Below are 27,076 nucleotides of genomic sequence, written 5' to 3' on the forward strand. Positions count from 1 at the left end.
ATAACCGGAGAGAAATTGAATGTGTAGCCTTGATAAACCACTCAGAATCTTGGTTCTTCAGCATCAGATCGAAAAAAAAAAAAGATAAATTAGAATGATTCCTGGGGAAAAAACACAGTCAGTATAGAAAAAAACACAGAGAGGGAGATGAGGAAAGAAAGTCAGATTCAAAAAGGGTGCGTTATAAAGCTGTAATGATTCCTCACACATCTGAAGGTTAATCATGTTTGAAGCTTTATTTAATTACTAACTTCTAAAGCAGTGAATTAAACAATGGCAGATTTGCCGCTCTGTTCTTCTTCCTTTCATTTAACTAATAGTTAACAGACTCCAGGAGCACACGGGCTCCGTCTCTGACCTTAGTGCAGCTCCTGACTTGTTGAATCGTTTTAAAATGTCATCAGTTGTACATGGTGACAGGTCTACACCTAATTCTATTTTGGAAGAACAGAAAGAACCAATTTGTGGCAGGATCTTCAGCTTAGTTTTGCTGTGGAAGAGCTGTTATGTATTGAGGGAATGCTGGGACAAACCAACATTTAACATTTACATAGACATGTAAAATATGTACAGACAAGCAAACATAGAGTGAGTCCTCGGTTTACGACGTCCTCGACCTACCGTGTTACGTGGTTACGTTGCCATCTCCTATAAGTTGATTAGAAAAGTCTAATTTCATCATTCTGACATACGCCATTAAAACTCATAACAAATGAACACGTCATGACGCAGCTATACACACAAAAAACGGTTGTACGCACAACATTAGATCCTGCAGTGTTCACTTGCTTTTTCACTTGTTTTGCCATTCATTATGGTTCCAAAGCCTAATTCAGACTCGTCTGATGTTTTCATGTCCTAGGTTATGATGTTACCACTGTGTTAGTGTAGGTGAGAGACATAAGTACTTATGTATCGTGCCGTAGGAATGGAACTCCCACGTTGGATGAGGATGTCTTGTATGTCATTGTGAAGGGCAGAATCCATTTTGTATATCTGAATGTGAAACGTGGCCTTGGTCCGTTGCTTTGTTTATGACATGAGAATGTCAATTGTTAATTGTAATTAAAAATTAATATATATATATAATATTCCCATTCATTTCCCCAGTGCGGCATCAATAGTGTTCAACCTACGACATCGCAGACTGCATCCTTGAAAAAGTCTTGAAAAATATCATGAATCCTATCAGACCCAGTTTGAACTGGGTGTCATGCTGAGGCTGTATCAATGCCATAATTAAATCTTTTTGTATGTGTGCGCAAAGCAGAGCTTCATATATTTCAGGCTGCCGAAGTCTTTAGTCTTCAGGAAAAACCCAGATATGACCATCAGCTTCAGGGAGGCTGAGCAGAAGTGGCGATTCAGTGGTTTCTCCCTCTGTGAGCTCACACCAAAGCAGCAACACTTCTTTGTGCTTATGTTGCAGACTTGTGCCCAACATGAAAAACTAATTAAAAAGATAAGATATTTTGTCACTGCGTGAATCTTTTCTGATGCTGCATCATTTTCAGAAAGCAAGTCCTTCATGACAATAGGCCTTTCATTGCAGTAAAACATGGCAGCATTTCCGTCTTTGGGTGAGGGCCAGATTTTCATGCCTCTGTTAATGTCTTAAGGCCTATTGTGGCTTTTCAGGGTTTCCCTTCAAGCCCTACTCTAATGCGGCATTGAGGAATCTATGTGAAGCATCTTTGTGCTGACTGACATGCCAGTGAAAGTGTCCTTGTGGCCCAACATTAGCTGTTTTTCAAAGCCAAAGCAAAAATGGCATGTTTGGGTCTCTTGACTCCCCCCGGGAGAAGAAATGGAAATCAAGCGTGTAAATAAAGGAGATAAATGGGCAAATGGATGAGGAATATTGCAAACTGCTGCTGACGTCTGAACAAACATTGTTATTTTTAATGAGGGAGTCAACAGACAGATTGTCAGTAATAGTCTGGAAGGTGCACATTCATGCAAATTGGCAGAGAAACAAATCCTGATTGTTGTTTTGTTGAGCAGGTTGTGTTATTTGCAGCAAGGTCTGATTTGCACAAATGCAAAAATACATTGACATTTGCATGATGTATTGCCTGATTATAATAAGTCACTCAAGAGACACCAGTGTGTGAAAGAAGAAAAGATGTTTTTTTCTCCCAGGGAAACATTTATGAACTATGATAAAATTGATTTTCTTTCATTTGTTTGTTTCTCTTTTAGGACTGGGGGAAAAATGAAAGCTCCCATTCCTCTCCTCGTCCTGCTCAATGCTGTCATGGTCCCTTGTCTGAAAGTGGTGTCCAAAAGAGGCTCAGGTGAGTGTTTTTAACCAAACCAAAATGTATTTGTTTATTTTTGCTTTCTGTGATATCGAATCGTTCAAAGTCAGCAGCTCAGAAATCGGATGACCTATTAGGGATGAAAAACAGAGCTGTCCTGCATCATAACAGCTTGATTTATGAGTCCGCAAACACTCAGAAATTCAATTTGAGGTCCAGTGAGTGATGATGGAACATGTCGTCGTTGATCTCTGCTGATCAATGACGCTGTACAATTTTGCTGACTTTGTTTAAAATGATAGCAACACTGACTGGCTTGTTCTTGGCTCCTGCTGCACAGCTACCGTATTTAACCTCTTCTCTAACCTGTTATCTTTGAAGTTGTCAAAGGTGATTGGGGAAGTGTTATGTACAGGGGTTTTGTATTTGCATCAATTAATTTGCATTCTGGGGAATTGAGCAGTGGCTCCCCTAGTATTTATCTATCTATCTATCTGTCCGTCCATCCAATCAATTATCCATCCATCCATTGGTTGTTTTTGCAGTACAACAGGTAAAATGCCCATGTTATTGTATGATTATTTGTCCAAAGTTCCCAGGAGTTGATATTTGCACGATGGAAAGTTGTGATGGTCCAAATCATAGGCAGCAGACCCCCATTGTGTTACATTTTAATTAGCGAACTTCAAATTTCCACATACTGTCCAGAGTCTGTCTACATATGTTTTTTTTAACCTATGCGTTAAACCAAGGACAAGCAACGACACGACACCCTTTAAAAGCTTTTTCTGCGTTTCAAGTACTCGTCCCTGCAGGCCTCGTTCTCCAATGCCTCACAGAGGGCCGTTGCCCGGAGCAAGGATTTTAAACATGCCCACTGATAAATGAACAGCGCGTTGGAGCCAGGCGCTCGTCCTTTGTTGCTTCTCTTTTAGATTCTACAGCTTTATTAGAAGCCATGCTGTTTGCGAGCTAGTGCTCTATTGTTTGGGGGGAGGGAAGAAGGAGAGCCTGGGGAACGAGAGGCTCTTTGAAATTGCCTGGCTTTCATTTTTTATAGAACAGAAGAAATGGGCAGGAGGTTGGAAGGTGAGTGTCTTGGTATGAAAGCAGGGCAGTGTTTTCTCAGAGACAAAGACGGTATTGACACGCCGTGTACAAAATGCTTCTGTCGCAATTTGTCTCCAGTGTAGTGGGTAAAATATGGAGATGTAATTAAAACAAATGACATTTTTGCTTCTCTATTTGGACAAACTGCAAGTCATTAAGTGTCAACACATTATAGGAAATTAAATGACTTGATTGACTCCCTCGGGGACAATGAATCAGTTACCCAACATGCCTCTCATTTCACTGACTGACACAAACACACAAATAAACACACACTCCAGCCCAGACGCACTGAGCAGCGTTTGACCTCCCATTATTAGCAGATGATTTCACTTAAAAACACCCCCCCGCTTTCCTTCAGTAATGCCTTGTATGCATTCATACCTGTGGTGGAACGTATGCTGCATAATCCTCAGCACGCACGTGTAGAGCATTTCCATTTTTTGTGGTTTCTCTTTGTTATAATGCTGATATGGACTGAATGCTTGGCTGAACAGAATAATTACACACGTTTCTGCCTAATGCAGCATATCAGGTTAGACGCTGAAGTCAAATTCTATATTTGGATGCTCTGAGGGACAGATGTGCATTATCATCAGTCAGTTGATTGCAGGAGTCGTTTCAACTTGATACCGATCGTAATAACTGCACTCTGCTTCGTCAAAGCAGTTTTATGTAGTATCAAATTAGCCTAAATGTTTATGGCATTTAATGATTTTAAATTAAAATGTTTCAATGTTGTGAACAAAGAGACTCTTGCTTTGTTTAATTGGACAAAACTGTCTCAAGTCTTCCATGGTCTCTGTCCCGACATTTCTGGAGTGGGATGCAGGCTTGATCTCCACCAAATCCATTAACAATTCTTCAGCTCTTATTTATTTAGTTTTTAAACCAGACACATTTTGGTGAATGGCCTCTGTGGGAAACAGTGCCGACTTTACAGTCTGCTCTTTGTCAAGAAAGAGACAAAGCGTCAACCTTTCCCAAACCAACAAATCAGTAAGAAAACTACTGCAAACTCCCTGTTTATTATCACATTTAATGAGCTGAAACCGGAGACAGCTTCATAGTAAAGCACTCACCAGTAGACTCTGCAGGAACAAATCTATTAGATGTATGTGTTTAGAACAGTAGCGACTGCTTTAGCTTCTCCTTTCTCAGCCTGTGGTCTCATTATTTGAAGCTTCAGCAGCTGCAATGCAGGAAACGTTCCATCCACTTTCACTGACAGTGGCCCCTTTAAAACAGCATTGTTAACATGTCTCCCCAGTAAACACACATGACAGCTGCAGATTTATGTTCTCATCTCTGACATTGATTAAGAAAGTTTAGCCTCTCTCCTCCTCTGTGCTGTTCACTCATTTGTCCCAATTCTTTGTCAGACACTGATGAAGTGACCGAGGCATATGATGCATACCTATAGAAAGACTGACAAACAGAACTTTAATAATCATTCGGGAGTTCCCTTTGGGAAATTAAGGCCACAGGCCATACCACAGGCTCCAGGTAACTTTGGCGAGATATTACCCATAACACTGTCACTGTGGGTGCTGCATTCTGTGAGTCAAGCAAATGCAGAAAAATTGGGCCTCTACGGCCTGCATTCCCATTTGGATTGCAAAATTTCCTTCTCTGCTTCTAGTTCCTATTAAGGAGTGTCTGCAGGCTCAGCGTGTCGCTCTGATGAAGAGTGGCTGTAAATAAAAGCCGACACCACAACACGACCTTGGTTCCCATTAGGGAGCAGCCGCTCATCATTCGTCTCTTCTCCGTGTATTTATCTGCCGTTGCTACAGTGGCACCTCAACATATTTTTTTAACCTCCCCACCCCCACCCCCTCAGGAACCAAGGACATCCAGGTAGAATTTATGCTTTTCACACTAGGTGCCTTGCACAACCCAGGGAAAAGGCTGAAGTCAGCCCTAATACATCAGTTTAAAAACAAAATCTCCCTCCCGACCATGGTAATAGAGCTAATCGCAGTTTGGACAATAATAACCAGGGCCCTGCTTAATAGCACCAGACAGTAGATCCTAACAGGGGACGTCAGTGCACAGCACAAATTAAATTACGGCAGCCACTTGACTTTGCTTGAATTGATATTAAAAAAGGTTTTAAAATATGGCAGGAAGCTGTCAGCAAGAACCTAAAGCTGTAGTACCCAGGATACCTGTACGAAGAACAATTCAAAGTTAATCCCCTCAGTCGTGTTAAGAGGCTAAACAGAAACCAAGCATGTTTTCTACTCTAGCCTCATTGTTGACACTGATCAGGACGTCCTTCATATGAAATATTAACCAGCGTATCTACAGACTCAGGTGGGAACCCCTAAGAATCCGATCTGTTGCTAGCCCAAACGCGAAGTGAGGTCTAGGGTGTTAGAAGGCTTAGCTTGAAGACGACCTAAAAAAATCTAAAAAAAATTAACATGCTACATGCAAGTGCCCTGTGAACAAGCTGCTAATACACTGTAACAATACTGTGTTTCATTTGGCTCCAGTGATCAGTAACAGCCATAAGTATTTACCTTATTTCGTACGCATAAGCTTTTGAGAGAGTATTTACAGCATTAGAATAATAAAAGAAAATAAATCAATGGAGCTATTTGCTCAATACCTAAGAAACAATAGTATAATGAAATTTAAAAATACAGCAGAAGTTACCTTTGTGGCTTCTGCTGTAACATTTTTTTCTGTGTTTTAATGAGATAAAAAAGTAAAGAAAACAAAGTTGATACATTTCACAAAAGGGATAATAAGTATAATATATATATATATAAAGTATATATATATCTTAACTTATATGTGTATTTTATATATATATATATATATATATATATATTGTATATTTATATTAAGAGGAGATTACATCTTGGTTAAAAACAGAAGATCTTTCTGCTTCTGTAAAAAATCTCTATTTCACACACACACACACACACACACACACACACACACACACAGACAGAAAAACACACTCAAAAGGGCGAGGTTGCACGGTTGTGCATTCCCATACTCCATCTTCTCTCTGTCAATACCACATTCCCACCACAAATGTTGAATGATTGCCTCCACTGCGCTGGCTGCTCCATGCAGGAGGAGATTGATCACACACATGATATTTGAAATAAAATGGCTCCACACAGAGTTGTTTTCCCACCCGCTGCTCAGGGACGTAAGAGAGCGCGAGACTCAACAAGTGGGCCACATACAGACCTCCCGAAAACTAGGGTTTTTCTGGATATGTGTGCTCCTATAGGCTGGAGATACACGGTCCAGCTTCTGGCTGTGAGATGGATGACGATCAGTCACCTGATTTATGAGCTGGATGGTCTCGGTCTGGTCTGTGCCCTGACCTGTAATAATGTTTCAACACTACAGCAATTGAGAAAAATGTCAAGGAGGCGTCTAGAAGGAAGCACTGCTGTTTGTATGTGTGGGTGAAATTGTTGAAGTGTGCTGATTCCCTCCGCTGCTACTGAGGTGTATTAAAGTGGATGGCAGTATTGTTTTATCATTTATGGCGATGTGATGCTCTAGTAGAAACTGTAGATGATGTTCAGTTGATAGTTGCCAGAGAAAACAATAGTCCAGTAGTTTTTATACTTTTTTTTCAATATTGCATGAAGGTAAAGGCCTACATAAATTAAGGTGAAAAAGCATTTTGGTTTTCTATGTTCTTTGACTTTATTGGTTTAATCCAATTACCTACAGCCATCCTGTTGTCATTTTGTCATCACCTTTATAGGCTCTACTTATAAAACTTTTGATTCTTAATATATCTTGTCCTGCAGTGGGATTAGGCTGCAGTTAAAATGACACTGTATTATATAGACATTAGTCTAACCGGGGCTGTCAAATAATTATAATATTTCACAATGAATCACAAATTGATTGAGTGAATGGGAGTGGACAATTACGTCTCCTCTTTTGTCCATCATCAAACACAAATAGGGGCAGAATAAAAAACACTTTGGTCACACAGTAAACGGAGACAGAGACAGTGGATGTTACTTTAATTTCCTTTGACCGCTGCGTCCTTATGATGTGCAGCCGCACAGGGAAATGAAGCTGTAGTCTCCCTCTGTACAATGTAAATGAGCTAGCCATAGCCATGGGACTATAGCCAAAAATATCATGGATTATAACCTGGGGCTCCAATTAATGATTAATCCACATGCACTGATACTATTTTTCCTTTCCTTCGGTATCACCTTCTGCCTGCAAGTATCTGATCATGAAAAAATATATATTTAAAAAATATATATTTTTTGCCCTTTGATTTAACATGATGGTTATTTTTTCCAAAGACTGGCAGGAATGATAACTCGAGTTGCATAACGAGGCCAATACACTGAACTCTCATCCCATAATCATCATCATGAGCTTTTAAATCAAGGGGCAGTTAAACCAAATAACTGAGCTTCTCCTTCCTTTTCTCCTGCAGCAGTAGCGTCTGTGATTTTAGTTTCTGGATCTAATGTGTAAATTGCACCTATCCTACACCAGAGGGTAGGCATGCTGTGTTTCAGTACATAGTAAATTAGACACCAGTAGTCCCTGCAGGAGTGGAGTGAGAGTGAGAGGCTAAATGATAGCTCACATCGCTCTCTGATGAAACGTCTCGCTTGAAAAGCAATAAACAGACTTTACAGAAAAAAAAAGGCTGTTGAAAGTGTGTGTGTTATAAGATCGGAGGGAATCAGGAGCAAAGAAGAAATTCTACTTTAACTTTTCTCTTTCTTTCTGACATGTAAAGCCTTTCTGTAAAATTTGGTTAATCTAATTTTGAGTCAATGATTGGTTATTTGGAATTTTAAAGAGGTGAATCAATGACTTTTAATGTAATCACAACTTTCATAATAGCATTAGCATCCAAATTTGGCATCAGTCATACCATCCATTGAATGACGTTTAAAAATGGTGTATTTTTATTATTATTTTCTCTTTGTAGTGTTGTAGAAAACATGAATTATAAACCTCTTGAAGTAGCTCTTGCATCAAACAGCTCACATGTGAAGAGGTTTCTTGAATTCGTCTCAAGCTGTGTTCTCAAGTACAATAAACAGTCTCTTGGCAAATTAGTATTGTCCACCCACTACAGATGTTACCAGGTGTCTGTAAAAGAAATCTGATCAGGACCATAACAAACTGCACCAATAGCAGTTACTAATTTGTGGTTGTGTTGTGGTCATTGGAGAGGTAAAGGTCTGCGAATGCAGAAAGTCTCCCAACAGCCTATATATGTGATGAGGCTGTCAGGCTCTGTGTCAGCCAGACACGCAGCATGTGGCCTTTTCAATGTTCCTTTATTTCAAAGTTGAGACACAAGCTTCCTTGCAGGGTTTGAGTCCTATTCAGTCCCTCTTTGTTGCCCAATGACAGCTCAGAACCAAAACACTGCCCTTTTTTTCATTTTTGCTCATTTTTCCTTTCTTCCATAGTCAAAGTTGGTTTGGCCAAACCACGAGCTGGTGCTACAATATGCAGCAGTTTCACTGGGAGTCCTGGCAATTTTCTTTTTAAAAAAAAATTGAATTCAATGAGCAACGAAGAAAGGATGTAAGAACTTTTGGATAAAAAGCAGTTTATTGTCCTTGCATCTCTGTTTAATGCAAATCCAAACTCCTGTGAGTTCATATTTTAGGAAGAAAACCCTCTTCACAAACTGATGTAGGGGAATCAGAATTTTAAAACTTCTTCCACACCTGGTTCTACTTGGTTTGATTTACAGTAAAGCCATGTCACACACTTTTCCGTCATGTTTATTGCATGCGCTCGATGTGATTCATGGTGGAAAAATTTGAGACCAAGTATTTACAACTCTCCAGGGTTGGAGGAGAAATGGGGGAAGGTGGTGGTGGATTTCCCTGCAGTGTAGTGATCAATAAATTTTACATATTAATAAGTTCCACTGTCATCTCCAAGGCCTCTTCCTCAGATAAGCCTCCTCCTGGGCTCTTATTAGCCAATCAGGGAGCAGCATAGCACTGCACACTTACCTCCCCCTCACTGTTTCATGAAACAAACGTGTAAAAGGGCTACGCCAGGAGTGTGTGTGTGTGTCTGTGTGTGTGTGTGTGTGTTTTTCAGTGAACCGTAAGGGCAAAGACAGGGGCGTCACAGGGGGCATCGTCATCTATAATTTACCAGGGGTGTTTTTCATCCATTTTTATATGTCATACTGCTCATTGTCTGCTCTGTAAATGGGGGGAGTTTTTAACAACAGCCATATAATGCCTTTTCACAGCCCTCTTGGCCTTCAAAGTGATTACATCCCATTAGGTGACTGAAACGTACTTTAACAAAAAAAAATCAAAATCAAACCGGTGGGACATATCAGTCATTGTTATTTTATGATTTTTTCCACTCACTCTGCTGTAAATAGGATGGGTGTCATACAGAAATAGCAATGGTCTTCACTAAAGTTGCAGCAACATAGTTTGGGGTTCAAGAGCCGAGGTGATGGCAGAGCATCTGCAGCATGGAGCCAAAGAGCTTTCAGTCTCCAGTTTGGATCTTCTGCTAACAGAAAAAGCAAGTGGATGTAGGCGTTGCAGCTCAGAATCTGCCAGTAGCCAAGCAACATCACACTCTGCAATCTCACTCGGCTCTCAGCTCGTCTCCAACCTCTCCCAGTCCGCATTAAAAATTCAACCTTTGCCTGTGTTGTGCATGTGATCATGCCAGTGGGCAATTAAAATATTTCTGCACCCTCTGTATATCTGCCGACATCATACACACTTGTAGGAAAATGCTGTATAAAATGTCCAGGCAGCCAATTAAGTTTGGATTTTGAAGTCTTCCTCACAGAGCAGCAGTAATGAGACTCGCGGGTTAACACTACACGAGGACATACTAGACAGTCTGCTCATCACTTCACTGAAGGGCGGGCAACCCCTCCATGTTATCATACAACAGCTGCGGCAGTAGCGCTAATGCATTTTGGACTCTTAATAAAATCATCGCTCCTAGTTTGGTCTTGACAGACTCAGTACTAAAAGGAGAGACGCTGATGTTGTGCGGTGACAGTGAAAGAAAAGCGAGATTATAATGTTTACTGTGAAGACCACCCTGGCTGTTCTAGAGTAAAACAGCCCCTTCTTCGCTGTTTACACCCTCTCTAAGGATCTCCATCTCATTTCGTGGGCATTTTTTTCAGGCACCAAGTGCCAGGTCTGAAAAAAAAAACCCCACAAGGACAGCAAAGGATTATGGTTCCGTGCGCTCTTTTCTTTTCTTTAAATATGCAAATTGCAGATTAGTCTTGGACGGAAACAGTGAAGCAAGGCAGTTATTATTCTGTGGGGTGATTTATTTAGTTAGTTACTTCAGCAGGGTATGTAGGACATCTGAAGGTATAAATATATATCAGGCAATGCAGGGTTTCTTTAGTTTTTTAGCGTGCGAAAAACTAAAGTGTGCTGTGTCGAGCAATGTCAGTGTTTTTTCACGTGTATATGATCCAATAACATGAAGCTGTTAAAAGCACATGCACTGTCTACATCTATAATTGAATAATCTAATGACCTCATTTATTCTTCAGGTTAATCAGTGCAGTTCCATTAGAACATCTTCAAAACACGGCAGCTACACTGATGGAGTTCCCCAAAATCACATCACAGTATAAATCACTGCTGCTTTCATTAGTGGCTGCAAGCAAAGCTAACATTTTCAACAGTGTTCTCTAACTATTCTTATCACTAAGGTGAATTTGACTCCAAAGGTCACAGTGCTAATGAAATCAGTGTTTAGTCCACAAACACCCGTGGTGGTCCAAACTATTGATTATGCACATGCACACAAGCACACAGTCTTATGAGTGCAGTGTAGGGCAGATGAACAAATCAAAAAATGGTGGTTTCCTATTGATGAGAGTGAATCTGCTGGGGCTTCCATTTTTTTTTAACATGTGTAATGCATTTGGAAGTAGATTATATCACAAAGCACCTAAAATATCAACAGGGGGCATTAGGTCAGATGCCCGGCTAGTTTTAGACCAGCTTGACCAAGCACAGTGCAGTAAGGCTGAAAAGCTGACAGAGAAAAGAATGTAGGCAATACTGTATAAAAATAATACAATGTTGGTGCTAAACTGTACCTTTTATTAGAACGCCGTGACCGAGAGGTTCATTAGGAGTTTCTGGAGCCACTGGTCATTCAGGGCAGAGTCATTTGCCTCCCTTGTTCTAATGGTAGGGTCCACCTCGGTTGGAAAGCATGCATTATTAATATGCGCAGTGGTAACGTTGGCCAACCCTGATTGCTTGTTCTCTACTTCTCTAATTGCACAGTGTGTGGCCGTTTTCCCACAGTGACTTTTTTCTCTCCTTCTTTAACATCAAGGACGTCTTTGTCTTTCAGCTTGTCCCCAACTCTATCATTTAATCCCAGTGTGTCCACTCTGTTTGCTTGGAGTCCCAGAGAAATGGCCATTTGAAGCATTCCTTGACCTCTTTTTTGGCCCTCAGAATGGAGTCAGACTGTGCCAGAGCAGCCCCTAATTGGGTTGACAGCATAGTGTCTCGCCTCTTGACACCCAGCCCTCTGACAGAGTAGCTGGGGCCGCCTACGCAATGCTTTAGCTGTCAAAGGTAGTCCCACTTGTGCTGTTTGAACTTGGAGTCACAGAAGGTTTGACGCCGTCGACACCATCAAAAAGCTCTTCTTGAGTATTTGCGTTTGCATTGTCAAGTTGTAAACACTGGCAGACAAAAGCAACAGTGACTGTGGCGTTAATGAATAGATTTTAATGGACACTTCAAAGAATGTGTTTGTTAATTTTCCGTCACCGTTTGTGTGTGCATGGAGCTCTAATGAAGCTGAATTAATTGAGTGTGGGGTTGCCAACGCGTGCAACGTGATAATGTGGAATATGTTTTTCTCTGCTGTGTGGAGCCAACAGTTTAACTGGGATGCGTAGGCGAAAGAATGGTGAGAATGGGAAAGATGAGGCAAAAGGGAGAAAGGTCATGAGGCCGGTCATTATGAAATAATTCCTCCCCCTCTCTGCATCCGAGGGGCATGTCTGAACCCATTATGGTAGAAGCAGGAAGACAGCGAGCGGTGTAACTGCAGGTTCTGGCCCTTGGCGCCCTCTCACTGATTGTCTATGTTAATTAAGACAAGAAATGAAAGTGTGACGTATAGGAACACAGTTTGATCCAAAAAAATGTAAAAAGATGGGGTTACACTCTGTCTCTGGAACAAGTTTGCAGCCTTTAGGTGGAGCTAAGTAGACAGTGATTTATGCTGCGGCCATGTTTTTCTTTTTTTTTTGCAGGTGAAAGAGGTACACAAATCACACCACAGGCACAGGCATCGGCCTGCATGAATTATTGAGATCCTGGTTCGTCTGTCATGTTGAATATTTCAAAGTGAGAAAGGCTGCCGTCGCTTAAAACCTCAGTAGCTGGCACATCATTTGAAGACATGGTCACCATGGCATTTTTGTTAAAAGAAAAAGAGAAATCTCTCACTCCAGTGTGGGAAATAATAAAAAAAAAAAACAAACAAACCACATCATCACCTCCGAAGTTCATGTAGAACGTTTTTAGTGCAAAGTAAGTGGGCGATCAGGAGATGTCATCAGTTCCCGCGCATGCCAGTTGCCAGGGAAACAGAAAGTAGAGAGGCTTTTCTCAAGGATCCTGTTAAACATTTAGAGTCTGCACAGTGAAAAAGGCAGCAAGAGAGAATTAAACGTATGGAAGAAATGTCTTATGGACGTTTCTTTTTTCATCTTTATATTTTTTCCCACCTGCACTTTTGAATATAAATGGGTTGAAATTTGTGAAGGTTCTTATTTTATATGTCACAGTTAGAAGTGATGAAATTGAACAGCTCTCTGATCTCTAATTCACCTTTAGGCTTTTTTTTAATGATTCACTTAAAAATTGCGAGAGGAAATTTAAAAAGATTTCCAGGGCTTTTTACCTAAATGTAACCCTTGATGGTTGACTTGAACAGTGCTAAAAACCACATTTTGAAGTTCCCCACTTTAATGCATTAATCCCCATTTTGTTCCAATACAAAAAATAAAATATTTCCCCTGTCATGTGACTGTCATGCAGTAGCTCCATCGCTAACCCGCTGAACTTCCCTCAAACAGATAAAGTCTCTCTGCTTTAACAACATGGACTCAGCAGATAGCTCTGTGGAATCCCTGTTAATTACTGTCCAGAAGGTGATAAGACCTGGTCAGAAAAGCTAAGAGAAGAGATAAGAAGGATCAGGAATGTGCCTGAAGGTTTTCCAGCCTCTTGGGCCAAAACAGTCTGGTTTTTCAGAAAACCTGCTGCTCACAGTAGTGACCATTTTTCTCCATTATCTTGGAAATGTATGGTCAAGGCAGAACACTTTTTATTGACAGGCTAGATTTGTGGGTAGTTTTATGCTGTTCTTAGTAAAAATGTTGAGCTTTTCCATAACAGATTATCTAAAGTTTGTATGTTTTGAGCGCTTCAGGTCATTCCACCAATTTTGTTTTCAGGTATTAAGTCATTAAGTGAGGCTAGTCAAATGATATCAGATAGATTTGGATTGCCGTCATGTTGAGGACACAGTAACAGCAGCATGGAAACTCGGCTGATTGTCTTAAAGGATCTCTACAGCATTGTGGTCTCACCGCTAAAAGGTGGTGTTCTTTGGGTTACATTACATTTCCAAATGTAGCAACAACTCCTGTGTTGTTGTTCGTTCCAAATACAAATGATCCTCTTCTTGTCTGTGTGGTTCACTGCAGTCTTCAAGTACACTTCTCAATGTGAACCCCCAATCAATTCCTGTGCTCCAGTCTCCAGTCACTGTCTGTCAACACATTCTTCATGACAAGCTTTAAATCCTTAACCAAGATCTTGTATTTTACAGGCAGAAAAGTGGCCGTCAATCAAACCAGTTGTTGAAAATTGTCTGGTGAGAAAAATAAAATGCAGTTACCAAAATTTTAATGCGATATGATAAACATATCACTTAAATTTAGTCTCTAACTGTGGTCTAAGCATCTGTGTCCATTCTCATATTTCTCCCTTAAATCTTTAGCCAGAATTTCAAAAGCCCAGTGACAGGCCCACATTTGTATTATTGCCTAAATCTGTTGTGTCGTTCCTAGCAGATTGTAGGAGTGAAGCAGAGAAGAATGCGCTCAGCATCACCTCCTTGAGAGGAAAGTCGGCAGGAAAAACAACCCAAAATGATAATATCTGTGTATTTTTCTTGCTTTTCTTCTTCTACAAAACACTTTCTGTTTAGAATAGAACACAGTCAACTACAGCACAATGTGATGCAGAATAGAACACAGTCAACTACAGCACAGTCTGTCCAATTTGCATTTGCATCCTCATGAAAGGGGAAAAAAAAAACCCATAATCAAATTTCTGCCTCACTCTGCCAGAGTACATCCTCCCACTAACAGGAGAGTTTTAATGGAGCTGCATCCTCAGGTATCCTCCGTACATGTAAATGAGTGCAGCTTGTTTGTGTGGTGCAAATATGGGGCAATAAAATGGTGCAGAGAGAAGGGGGTCGGGGAGTGGGGAGAGAAAAGTCATGTAAAATCTACGGCTCTCCTGCCCCAGAGTGTTGTCTGAATTATTTATGAAAGTGCTGACAGAAGAGGAGCAAGTTCAACAAGGCAGGTTCCTCAGGGGGGCAACAGCAGCTGACAGTCAGGTGGGGCCAAGTTGTCTTTCGGCCTCTGTGTTTTAATGATGGTCGACCGGTCTCCTTATGTAAGTCTGCACTTTCTCCTGTGTCAGCTGAAAAAGGTTGCGTGTGGATTTGTAATCTCTTCCGTGGCTGTTTGACTGCTTCCATTTTTTTATGATTTGCTCTCGGCCCAAAGCTTCCTCTCCCTCTCCTCCACACTGTGTGTTTATTTCTCTTTAAAAAAAGTCTATCATCTGCCATGTTATTCAGGCAGGTTTAACCTGAAATATATACGGTATATTTACTGCATGCTTCCTGTAGAGCTCAGCTGTAGGTATAATAAATTGGCGCTTTTTGGTGGAGAAGATTAGCCAGTGCATTTTTTTCCAAAGCACAGCCTGTAGGAATTCAGCAGCAGGTAATGGATATGGCAGCAGCTGATAACGCATGAAAACACTTCAGTGAAACCTAAATCCTATTTGGAATAAGTTTCCCTTTGCTTTGACCAACATCTGCTTTCCAAAAACTCAGCAGCGGGAGTCTGGAAAAGGTGAAAAAGAGTATCGTTACTCCAGGTTACACCAGATAGCTGCTGTCATGAAGATGAGTTAAGTTGCCAGAAGGGGAGTTCATTTGCAATGAGTGAATGAAAATTAAAAAATATAAATTATAGTATCAATAAAAGCTGCTGCTGCTGAACAATTCTCCAGGAACTTTTTTTTTCACGTCTGATTCAATTATTTCTATCAACCGAGACTCTGTGTCTCTTTGTAGAAGTATCTACCTCATGGTTCACCTTCGTTCCATATTTTTCTTAATAATGTGGCTCTATTTGCCATTTCATTTACTTTTGTATGTTTCCAGTTAGCCATCATACTCCTCTATGTGATTTGTTGTAGAAATAGGTGCAGCTCATGTCAATGCTTTGGTGAAATCATTGTTAAACATGTGAAACTGCCCACTTCTCACCAACACAGACCATAATGCATTGCTACTCCAGGCTACTACATGAACTGATGACACCTGTAGGTCTCCCTTCTGTCAGACTCACCATATCAGAGGATGGACACATCATGAGTGTCAGCAACAGGAGTCCCTGCCGGCACGATGTCCCCAAGGGGGCTCACTTGTCAATGAGAGCAGCACCTTGAAATCGTATCTGACCACAAGGGAATAGAGTGAGGTAGGAAGATGCTGACAGATAACGCAGAGAGATGAATTGTAGCAGGGATAAAAAAAAAGCATTTTGTTTAACTAAACAGGCCCAGGTTTCATACTTTTAAGTCATATTTTACTGATTTAAATCAAACTAATTGTTATTACTAACGGAACCCCAGGGTTCACCTCCTGGGCAAGTTCGAATCCCGGTTAGGGCGGTTGGTACCTTCCAGTGGACTCACCCCCCACAGGAAGGTTTGGGGGGTTGGTACGGTGCAGTGTGATTTGGGTGGCGACTGCTACCCCCGCGACACGGTAACGGATAAGCGGATGAAAATGGATGGATGGATGGATGTTATTACTAACCATTACATAACCTTTTCTGTGACATGTTTTCTTTGGTGGTGCAACCTGGATTTTTTTCTATATTGCTTACTTAACTCTATACTAAAAATTAGTTATGGTCTGTGACTAGAGAATTTGTTGAAGAACATAAAATATTCTTATTCTCATGTTGGTGTCCATGTTGGTTCATCTGATCACTGCTCCAGACTAAGTTCGAACCCATATGATTGGTTGATAGTGCTCATCGGTTCTAAGTTCTTTGATGAGCCAGTGAGCAACAGACTTCCAAAATAATGAAAATATTAATAGTTTAGACCATGTGAAACAAAATGACATGTCAGTTTTAGTTTAGTAATGAGTTACAGCAAAAGCTCACTCTGTAATATAAAGGCATGTACTGTATACAAAGAAATACAAATTCACCATCACCGTACCAATTCCATATTAATAACTAGCTGTTTCTCTGGGCCACTAGGCCACATATAGCTTTAGCTCTGCACATTTCTGGTGCTATCAAAAGAGACACCTCACTCCCCCCTCCGTAAAAATCTCCCAACTTTACTCATGTGGGAAAGTGTGTGTGCATGCTGAACTATCTCAGCAGTTCCCAGCATCACTGAGCTGACAGAGTGTCTTCATAGCTTAGCTCAAGTCTCCTTGGTGCCCATAAAATCTGTGCTCCATCCAAAAGTTTGACAAGAGAGCCTGCAGTGGCCCACATATACACAAGAGCACTCTCTGGTGAGAAGCAGGGGGCCAATTATTAGAAACTGTGACAGAATGGGATAAGTCCCCCTCCCGGGGACAGTCTGGGAAGCAGGGCCACAGTGCACCTGACGCCCAGTGACAGTACTAAGAACCCTGTGATACTTCCCTATCAGAAACAAAGGTGTGATGGAATCCTTAAAACTGAGCTGAAGGATGTGATGGTTGTATTCTCCCAGCAGACACTATAACCGGCTCATTTTTTTTAACTGTGCTGCTGTCTGCTCCTACGCCCACCCCTTGTCTTTATTGAGATTTAAATAAGAACTTGTATCACAAGAGAATCTAATCTTCTTTGGAGTCGATAAATCTCAGACTTACGTGGACAGGAAAAACATAATCATAGTAGAGGAAAGGAAGTCCTTCTTCACTGGAGATGATGGTTTAAGAGCTGGGGATTTAGAGATTTTTCTTTTTTGTATTTTTTTTTTTCTTGTTGTTTTTGGCATCGCTATGAATTTTTTTTTGCTGAAATGGCTGCCAAAGTAATAATAATAATTATTGGGTGAAAATTAATATAGTTGATTTGGAGCAGCTGTGAGACATGGGCATGTGCTGTAATGATAATTTGAACATAATAATCAAACCTACACGCAGAGTACAGTATGTGATATAAACCAAAAAGTAACCCAAAAGTGCAGCCTTTTACAAAATTATGTGAAACTAGAGTTGGTAATGCACATCATTTATAACCTTTCAAACACATTATTATAGAAATTGTATAGAAATTTCTAAATTGCCTTTGTTATTGTAGACCCTGATGCCTATAACTTATTTACATTGAATCCTATTACCTCATCCCATTATTTGTCAACTTAATGAGAAGAACCTCACAGGTTGTTCTTCATATGACAGTGACCTCCATGCTAACCTTTAAAATACAGTTCCAATGATCCATTTCACAAAGTTAGACTCTAAATCATCTCTGTGGACTTAAAAATACAACAGGTTTAAACAGAGTTTGAAGAAGTGACGGAATCCACTAAAGGCAAACCTTTTTCAGAAAAATCTAAGATCCTCACTAAACTATGTAAATTAACAAAATGCCTTAAATTTGACTATTTGCACCGAAGTGTCTCCTCTGTGCTCAATAAAGAACCGGTTCACTGTAGTATATTCAAATGCAGACCAGTGATTTCTACAGAGAACAGACTGGGTTTATTCTGCAACTCGTTCCAATTTGACATCAACGTTCAGTGTTGAATATTAACCCAGGACTGCGACGCATGAATACCATTAAAATCCGTCTGCTGAACTATTTATACATTGGCCTGGACAGAAATATAAGCTTTAAACATTATTAGGTTTTGGATTATAAGTTGTGACATAATGAGTTGCTCTAAAAGCCTATTTGTTCACTAGAAATCTACACAGCTATCAAGACCAGAAATGTATTTGTAACTAAATAGCAACCTGTTTTGTAATACCAAATCCATGGTATTATCATATTTAAGGTATTTTCACTATAAACCTAGACACAGATAGTGTTAAATAGTAGCTGAATCTTTAAAAAAATCTTCTAAATTATGTAAGAAAACATAGTAGCTGAATCTTTAAAAAAATCTTATTACATCTATTATGTAAGAAAATCATCAGTGAATTGCAATACACAGAACTGAGACTAATCCCTACAGTCAGAAAGACAATATTTGACATTTTCCCAGGAAGATAAGCCAGTGAGTGTGGGAACAAAAAGGCCAATATCTCTTGGTAAATCTGACAGCTGCCAATAAAATAAACAGCACATAGAAAAAGACACTTTTCAAGACTGCAGCATTGTGCCATTTTCTAGAGCTGAACATTTAAAACCCAGACCTTCTGCACAGCCTTGTTTATCAGTGACAAGTAGGCCTTTGCCAGTAGCACAAAGGCGGCTGTATGTACGTAGCAGTGACTGGTCTCTGCTGTCACCCCTGGCATCAATGGCATTTGGGGTTTTTTGTAACCGAAGACACCCCAAACGCCCCTAGTGAGTGCACATGGATTTTCCAATCTGCAGCCAGGGTCCACCTACCGCCTCTTTTGCGCGTGTGTTATGAATGTACCATCATTTTTGCAACCATGTAATTCCCGCTGTGGTTCCTGTAGCTTTACCCCCATGAAGAACCTGCAGAGCAACGGTTGGTCAGGCTGCGAAACTGCAGCATAGCTTTGTTGATTCTTTTTGCCTAGCAATTCAACCCACATGAAGTGTGCTCCTGCTGCTCTCTTCAGCTAATGGAAATATTTTTTGAGTGGCCATCCAAGCCGGCAAATATAGATGCTCGAAATACCAGCAGTATATATTTGTTGACGGCATTTATTTCTTCGATGCTCTCGAAAACCTAAAAATGACAACAATCACTGTGAGAATTTGATAATTCTGAACAAAGCTCTATGAAAACACACGGTATTTATTAAAGGAGTCCTTTTAAAAGTCAGATTTATGTGTAGGTCAGAACGATAGTGATGGGAGTATGCACAAAGTATATTGATAAAAAACTCCAAAAATGAAAATGGTAAATCATACCAATGGTTGTTCCATAGGTTAGCACACATGCCTCGCTAGCTAAAAGCAGAGTGTGCTCTGTTCCCAGAGGAACCACGTATACCTAACGGTGCCTCCCATATGCCAGCCTGTGAGTTCTAACAATATACTTAATAGCGCCTCCGGTGGCAGCCTGTGTCAGCTGCTGACTCACACTGAATCTTCCCATTTTGGGATGAATAAGGGACTCAATTATTAATTATTATTGTATTATTATTAGTGATGCTCAACTACAGTATGTGTACAAGGCTACTTATTTTTTAATCCTACTCAGTATGTGACCTACTTATTTAAAATCACTTCCACCAAGTTCCACTGTAGAAAACCCTTTGAAAATGAAATTTTATTGTACTTTAAACTCAACACCACTCATGATGTGTTGAGGACAGAGTGGGTGTTAGGACTGGGACTTTTACCCATCTTTCATGCATTAACCTCTATTGGATTAGTCTGACAGATTCACTGATCCATTTGGCTGCCAGTGATTGCTACAAAAATGGCCCAGAGTCAGAAATTTTCATTTAACTTTGTCTTTTTTAAAGGTAATGTGGAGCTAAGGTGATGGAAGTCCATAAATGTCAGCTAAATGGGGAATGGGTAAAAAGTTCTTTTTTTTAATTATTTTTATCAAAGCCCAGTGGACGGTAAGGAAAACTACACCTGAACAGGCCTTTGAAGGTTTCTTCAGAGCTGTGTCCCCAAGAGCACAACATATTTTTTTCTATCTTTCATTATGTTTTTGTTTGGTTGTAACAGTGTTATCACTGCTCCTGAGACTTGGCAGTGGGCGACTGTGCAAACACCAGGAGGGTGGCAGGTGTCACATGTCAAAATGACAATCTCACGGTCCCAGTCGCTCACCTGATGATCACTTTTCTTCAGCACTTATCTCTCAATGGACGGCTTCACAGGCGGCCAGTATTTTAAAAATGGCCGACCTACGGTGCTCAGTGAAAGTAAACCTTTTTCTAAGCCCTTCTCTCACAAACAGACAGATTGTTAACTCTGTGAGCAGCATTGAACGGAGTCTAAACCCCTGAGAAGTCATTTATTACCACTGTGTACTTCCACAACCACTGGACCCTTGAAGAGAAAAAAAAGAATTCTGCCTATTTTGTGTTTATATTTATATTTATATTTTAACTGCAAATACAATATTAAACAGGCTGTTAGAATGTGCAAAAAGGACAGCTGTCATTAATGGTTTTTAGATTTTAGATTTTTCTCCTCTCTGTCAAAAATAAGAATAGAACATTGGTTGTGTAGTTCATAGTGAATTGTTTTTTAAATGTCGGCCGTCCAGTACTCATCACTATCAAATCCCTCTTAAAGTCAATACTTCTCAAAGTACTAAGGCATATTTAAGTCCTTGCAATTCTAGAGCATGTCAGCAGCTCTTGTACGTGTTTTCCACACACCCAGAAATAATATAACCCCAAGACTCTGTGGTTAATTACCCATCAACCATGTTTATACTGCGGAAAGGGCAGAAGTAGCAGAAGGTCAAGACAGTAGCTGGTCTGGTCTAAGATGTTACTGTGGGGACTTTACCCACTGTGTGAGAACAGGAAGAATATGGTGCACTGCACATGTGGAGAACATTCTTTCTTTAAAGAAAACATTGGAATTTTGTCTGTCACTGTCAGCTCTCATTCAGGAGTGTGTCAACCAGCATCGTCCTCCTGACAAATACTTCACTTTTTTATCTGTCTTTAAGAATAAAATGGACAATGGGAACTTTAGGCACAACAATGTCAAAACAACCCTTTTTTTCACGTTTGCTTTTGTAGCACTGACCTTTAAGACAAAGGGGCTTCTCACCCTGGCTTCAGGACACAACATTTACCTGCCATCTTGTTTTTGTAACCCAGCTCTTTCTACCTGAGGAAAGGCCTGAAACAAACTGGTTCTTTGTGATCAATTCTTTACTACTGCAGGAGGAAGAAGGGAGGTGAGAACCAGCCTTCTGGAAAGGCCTGCTGTCAATAGAACCTCACAGCTTCACAGTCGGACAGGTTATAACGAGCACAGATGTCAAGTAGCTTTTCTCCATCACAGTGTTAACCAGTGACCTGCAGCACAGACACTTCACTTTAACAAGGAATGTAAATAATGAAATGCTCTAGACTGTTATTTTATTCATACAATTTTATTCGAAGCACATAATAAGTTGTTATTTTAGTTGTTAAAAAAACTGCAAGAACCTTAGGGCATATTGGTATTTCCATTAATAACTCAACTGCTATCCTGATTTTCACGGTTAAATAAATTGATTCCTGAAACACAGTTTTTGTGAAGACTCGAAAATGAACAAATTTATTGGAGGGTCCTTCATTTTTTACAGTAAACAGTTTGTGTATTACTATGGGGTATAAAAGGAGCGTCCACCAGAAGCTTGGTCTGTGCGAGCAAGGACAGAACCAAAGACACTGTCCTATTCTATTTTATTCTCTACATTGCATTACATTTTGTTTATGTCACAAACATAAAAGATTGGAAACAGTTTCCTTCAGTGTTTCCACTGAGCAGTGCAGTTTGTCCATCTTATCAGGGTTCGCCTCATTGCTGTGGGTTCATGTCATTTCCCTGTGAAAGAAAAGAGCAAACACCCAAGGCTGCATATGCTCAAGAATCACGGGGAGAAGCAGAATGAAGAAATGAAGAAATCCACGATTATCATCATTTTACATACCATTATAGTTTGTCTGATGGGGCATTCGTGACCACCGGCTGCAATTAAACTCCAAATAAAATAATATTTTCTAGCTTCTCCCGGTGTGTGCAGTGGGAGGAATCCAAATTCTTTTAGTAATGCCTCATTTAGGATCCTCAATTTTCCCATTTGGGCACTTGGCCTCATTTAGGAGTGTGACACCCAGCTTGTAGCTGCAGTCTCCAGCACTAAAACCCAGTGTGTTGGTCTGCAGGCCTCATTTAGTTTTGGATAATGGTGCGTCTATGTGTGTGTGTGCGTGCATATGGGTGTAGGTGCTTACAGCATAACCAAACAGGCTATTACCTCAGTCTGCTGCTCTGTCTTTCATAAATACCAGAAATGTTGTGTTAGACAAATTGGTGTTTTGAACGGGGACACCAGCTTGATTAGAAGGATCCATAGAGGAGTGTGATCAATGCTCAGTTTAATGCTGCCTGACTTGAAGAGTTCATCACTCTGCCTGACCTTTCCTTCACTCCATAAGTCATTTCTTAGGGGGTTTCTCCCTCCTGTTAGAGCACTAATTATCTCCAAACATTTCTTCAGTAAACAACTGAATAATAAACATTAGCTCAGTAGATGGAGAAGCTGTCGTTACTCCTTCAGACTAAAGTCAGGGAGATTAGAATAGCTTTGGTGGCTAACAGTGTTTCCTGTTGCTAACTTCAACAGCACCGTTTGTATACACTTTGAGAATTTGTGGTCTCATCTCGACACTTTTCTACCACTAACTTTGTTCGGGGTTTGGCAGAAAAGTACCTGAGGGTGGTGTAGTACAAGCATAAGATCAGCATGACATTAGCGAAGTGTGCAGACAGAATGACATATAGGTTAAGGAAAGTGGTGGAATTAGATCAAGGACCAGCTTTGAGACAATAATTAACATGTACAATGGTGATGGACAGCTTGACTGATTAGGTCAGACAGGAAACTAAGTTGTGATTTTCACTGATGATAGAATGATCTGTGGTAAGAGTACAAACACAAAGTAGAAGAAGTGCAAAGGTATTTGACCTTAAGACAAGTCAAGAGAAAGTGTGCAGACTTGTGGCAGTAGACAGAGATGTCAGGGGTTACATGTGACAAAGGAATCACAGCAAGATTGACAAAGGAATAATGAGATCTGCTATGATATATGGTTTAGAGATAATAACACCGTCTGAAAGACCGGAGGCTACATAAATCAAAGAGAAAAAAAATCAATGACTATGTCAATGCTAAAAGGTTACAAATCACCTACACACCTGTTCAGGTAGCTGCATTCTTAAAATGCCACTAAATTGCACGGAGCAGTGGCGTACGGAAATGGAACCTTGGTGCAAAATCTACAGTATTCCATCTTCTAACATGTGTAGATCAAAAACCTATTCACACTAATTTGGGTCTGTGTGTGCCCCAGACTCAGGCTTTTCATCCCCCCTCTGCTCTTCCCTGTTCTGTGGCAGCACCTGGTTCAATCCTCTGCTGCCAGGAAATGGAATAAAAACAAAGGAGTCAGTGAGACATAACAAGGCTAATGGATTCACCACAGCCTCTATCCCACCTTTGCTTTTCATGTGCAAAAAGCATTCATCCAGTCTGGATGGTGGCAGCCAAGCATGACTCTGATTCATTTAAATGGTTTATATGAAAAAATGAGAATCTCGGCGCACCTGCAGCGTTGGCAGAAAACAATCCACATGACACACTGAATCAGCATTTCTATCTTAAGATGCTTTGGATGTCTGCGCGCATGTCTTGTAATAATTGGTTGTCGGTTATAATGATATTCAGCATCATGTTTTTAACTGGACCACACAGAGACTACGTTTTTCCCCAATATGAAGGCTTTAGGGGAGACTAATGAATAAACGAGAGCTGCCAGTCCTTGTTTGTTCAAAGCCTGCAGATGCTTTTCAATCATGCTCTGTTGTCAGGTCAGCACTAAAAGCTTACATTCTAAAGAATATAAAAGCTTTATTTATTCATAGTGAGATGCTGAGGGGATTCGAGTCAAGTTGTCTGACTAATTTTTATTTCTACCCAAAAAGTGCTCATTTATATGTAGACTTTTTTGTAAGAATGAATCTTAGGGGGTTTGATGATGTACTTTATTTAATCATTAATTAAATTATTAATATAATCAAATTTTCAATATACTTGATGGCAAAATAAATCGAATGTGCTCGGCTTCCTCAGCTCCAGATACAGTAAGGGTTGTACTTTCAATACTTTAAGGCTTTTATAACCTTAACATCTACACGTTAAAGTTGTTAAAGCCCTCTAAAGTGTCTCTGTGCAAAGACAGCTTCACTCCCTTTAACACAGTGGGGATACATTGATTTTTCTCCTTTGAGATGAATTCAAAAGACACATCATCCAATTTGTCCAGCAGTGTAATATTAACTTACTCTGAATACACCAAAGCTGCTAGGGTAATTTGATCATTTACCACCTGGATGAAAAAATAAAAAAAAGATTTTACTTGTTCTTGAGCAGCAAAAGGTGCTCTGCTGCTGGTTTCAGCTCAGGGAGCATTGTGGGTAAATTGGTTGGATCCAGACACTGTGTGGTCTCCTGGCTCCTTACTTTGCTTTGATGACACCCGAGATGAAATGGCTTAAAATCAAAAGTGTGCTGTTCGGTTCTACACAGTGTTCCTGCCTGCTGCTGAATGCAACACACTTTGCTGCCATTGGCGCGACTTATTTATTTTGTGCCTTGGTGCTTTGTGTTAGGATGTGTGGCCTTTGCACAACTAGATTAATTTGTATTTGTGTTTATTATTGATCATCTTTAATTTGCAGTCTTGTGTACCTACATTTGTAGTAAAGTTAGGGTAGTAAAGGTACATCAGAAAATAATATTCAGTTTGTCTCAGGTCTCTTTATCTGTATGTATCTGTATGTATTTGTACGTGTATTTGCATACAACAAAATCCTACTAAAACAATGTATAAATAAATACATATAAATACATATATGTATAAGAAACTAACAGCATAAATATATGTTTATACTACAAATATGTATAACTTTATGATAAACTAAACATTGAAAACTAACATATATAGGAAACACTACATAAAAGTATGAATTATGAAAACAAAATATATAAAAGAATATATACTTATATATATACATTTATGTTTGTGTGTTTGTATATACACTATGCAAAATTCTGTATCACACTTAAATGAAATGGTAAATTGTTATTACGGTCTCTGTAAGGCCGAGTTTGTTACTGTGTGGTGTTTTTTTGTTTTGTGGTGTGGGTTTTTATAGTCCAGTGACTTTGTTGCTGTGGGTACGTGGCCACCTTATTTTTCTCTTTGGTTTTGAGATCATTATGCTTCACTGGTTTTATTGCTGCAGGACTGAAAACCTAAACTAAAATAAAAAATCATCACATTTCTCTCCCTGATGAGAACCCTCCTCTAAATAGTAGTTGTCAACTTCAACCTCTTTAAAGGGTCATTTCCCAGATTTGTTTCCCTTGGAAATCATTGGTGATAAAAATCTAAATCAGCACAACTTATATATACTTGTCTATATGACCTATAATTACTTTTTGTATGATTTGACTGACTTGATCTTACTATCTTGTTGTTTACTGGCTTTACACTGGTTTAGAGGTCTTTGATGCGATTACATGCATGTCATGCCAGATCATATTCGCAGTACTGTTAAAGGATTCTCAAACACCACTGGGTGAAATGCCACCCTGGACACCACAGTGTGTATTAGCAAAGATTCAGACTGATTTTTGATGTATTTTTGTCCTGGCCGTCTCTGAACATAGTGACAGCAGTCTGCACAAAATGTAAACCTTACTCTTTGACCAATGATGTATAGTTCCTGTGCAGTTTGGTATATTAATCCAATTATCTATCTGTCATGTTTACTAAAAATCATTATTCATCCAATCCTAATTTAGTAAAACCTTTTTTCCCGATACTACTGTACTGAGCAGTTACATGATAAACTGTGGGTCCAGAAGCCTGACTCTACATTCTGTGCCGTGACCCTTTCTACAGTTGCTAAAGTTTTGCACGTTTGGATCCAGGAAGCTATGTTAAGACACATTTCTTTTACTTGTGATTACTCTCTCGGCCTGCTGCTTTATTTGTTAACCACACTTACTTATATGTCAAAATGCCTAATAAATAATGTTAACATCTACCCTCAACAGCCCAGGACCAGCGACCGAGCTAAATGCCAAAATGTCATTAGTTGAATAAACTTATCAAACTGGAGTAGCTCAGATTTTGGTGGGTTTGTTCTAAATTAAGCAACTGAAATTGTATTTTTGTTTTCAAATGTCTCATATGCTCAGCCAGTAAAACGTTAACCACAGTTTGCTCATACAATGTGTGCAATAAAGTTTCAATAAACTTTATTGCACACATTACATTGCTTGCAAATAAACCAAAAATAATACCTAAAAAATGACTTGAAAAAAAATCTTGCATAAGTGAAATTAAGGAATCAAATATAAGGTTTAGAAACCAACACCTAAAATACTTACATTTTATATTGTACATAATTATGTCCAATAAATCGGATCTATTCT

General features: G+C 39.8%; 1 protein-coding gene across 5 annotated transcripts in view; it reads left to right on the forward strand.

The window, feature by feature from the left end:
• The window catches only part of LOC103389709 (interleukin-1 receptor accessory protein-like 1), a 185,846-nt gene that overhangs the window by 42,364 nt on the left and 116,406 nt on the right, over positions 1-27,076 (forward strand). For all 5 annotated transcript variants that reach the window (XM_017038946.2, XM_008325248.3, XM_017038948.2 and 2 more), the window contains one exon: positions 2,203-2,297. In XM_017038946.2, the coding sequence (XP_016894435.1) occupies positions 2,203-2,297 (95 nt within the window). The remainder of the gene's footprint in view (positions 1-2,202; positions 2,298-27,076) is intronic.

The sequence above is a fragment of the Cynoglossus semilaevis genome, chromosome 14 (genome assembly GCF_000523025.1).
Source record: "Cynoglossus semilaevis isolate Cse_v1.0 chromosome 14, Cse_v1.0, whole genome shotgun sequence".
Lineage (NCBI taxonomy): Eukaryota > Metazoa > Chordata > Actinopteri > Pleuronectiformes > Cynoglossidae > Cynoglossus > Cynoglossus semilaevis.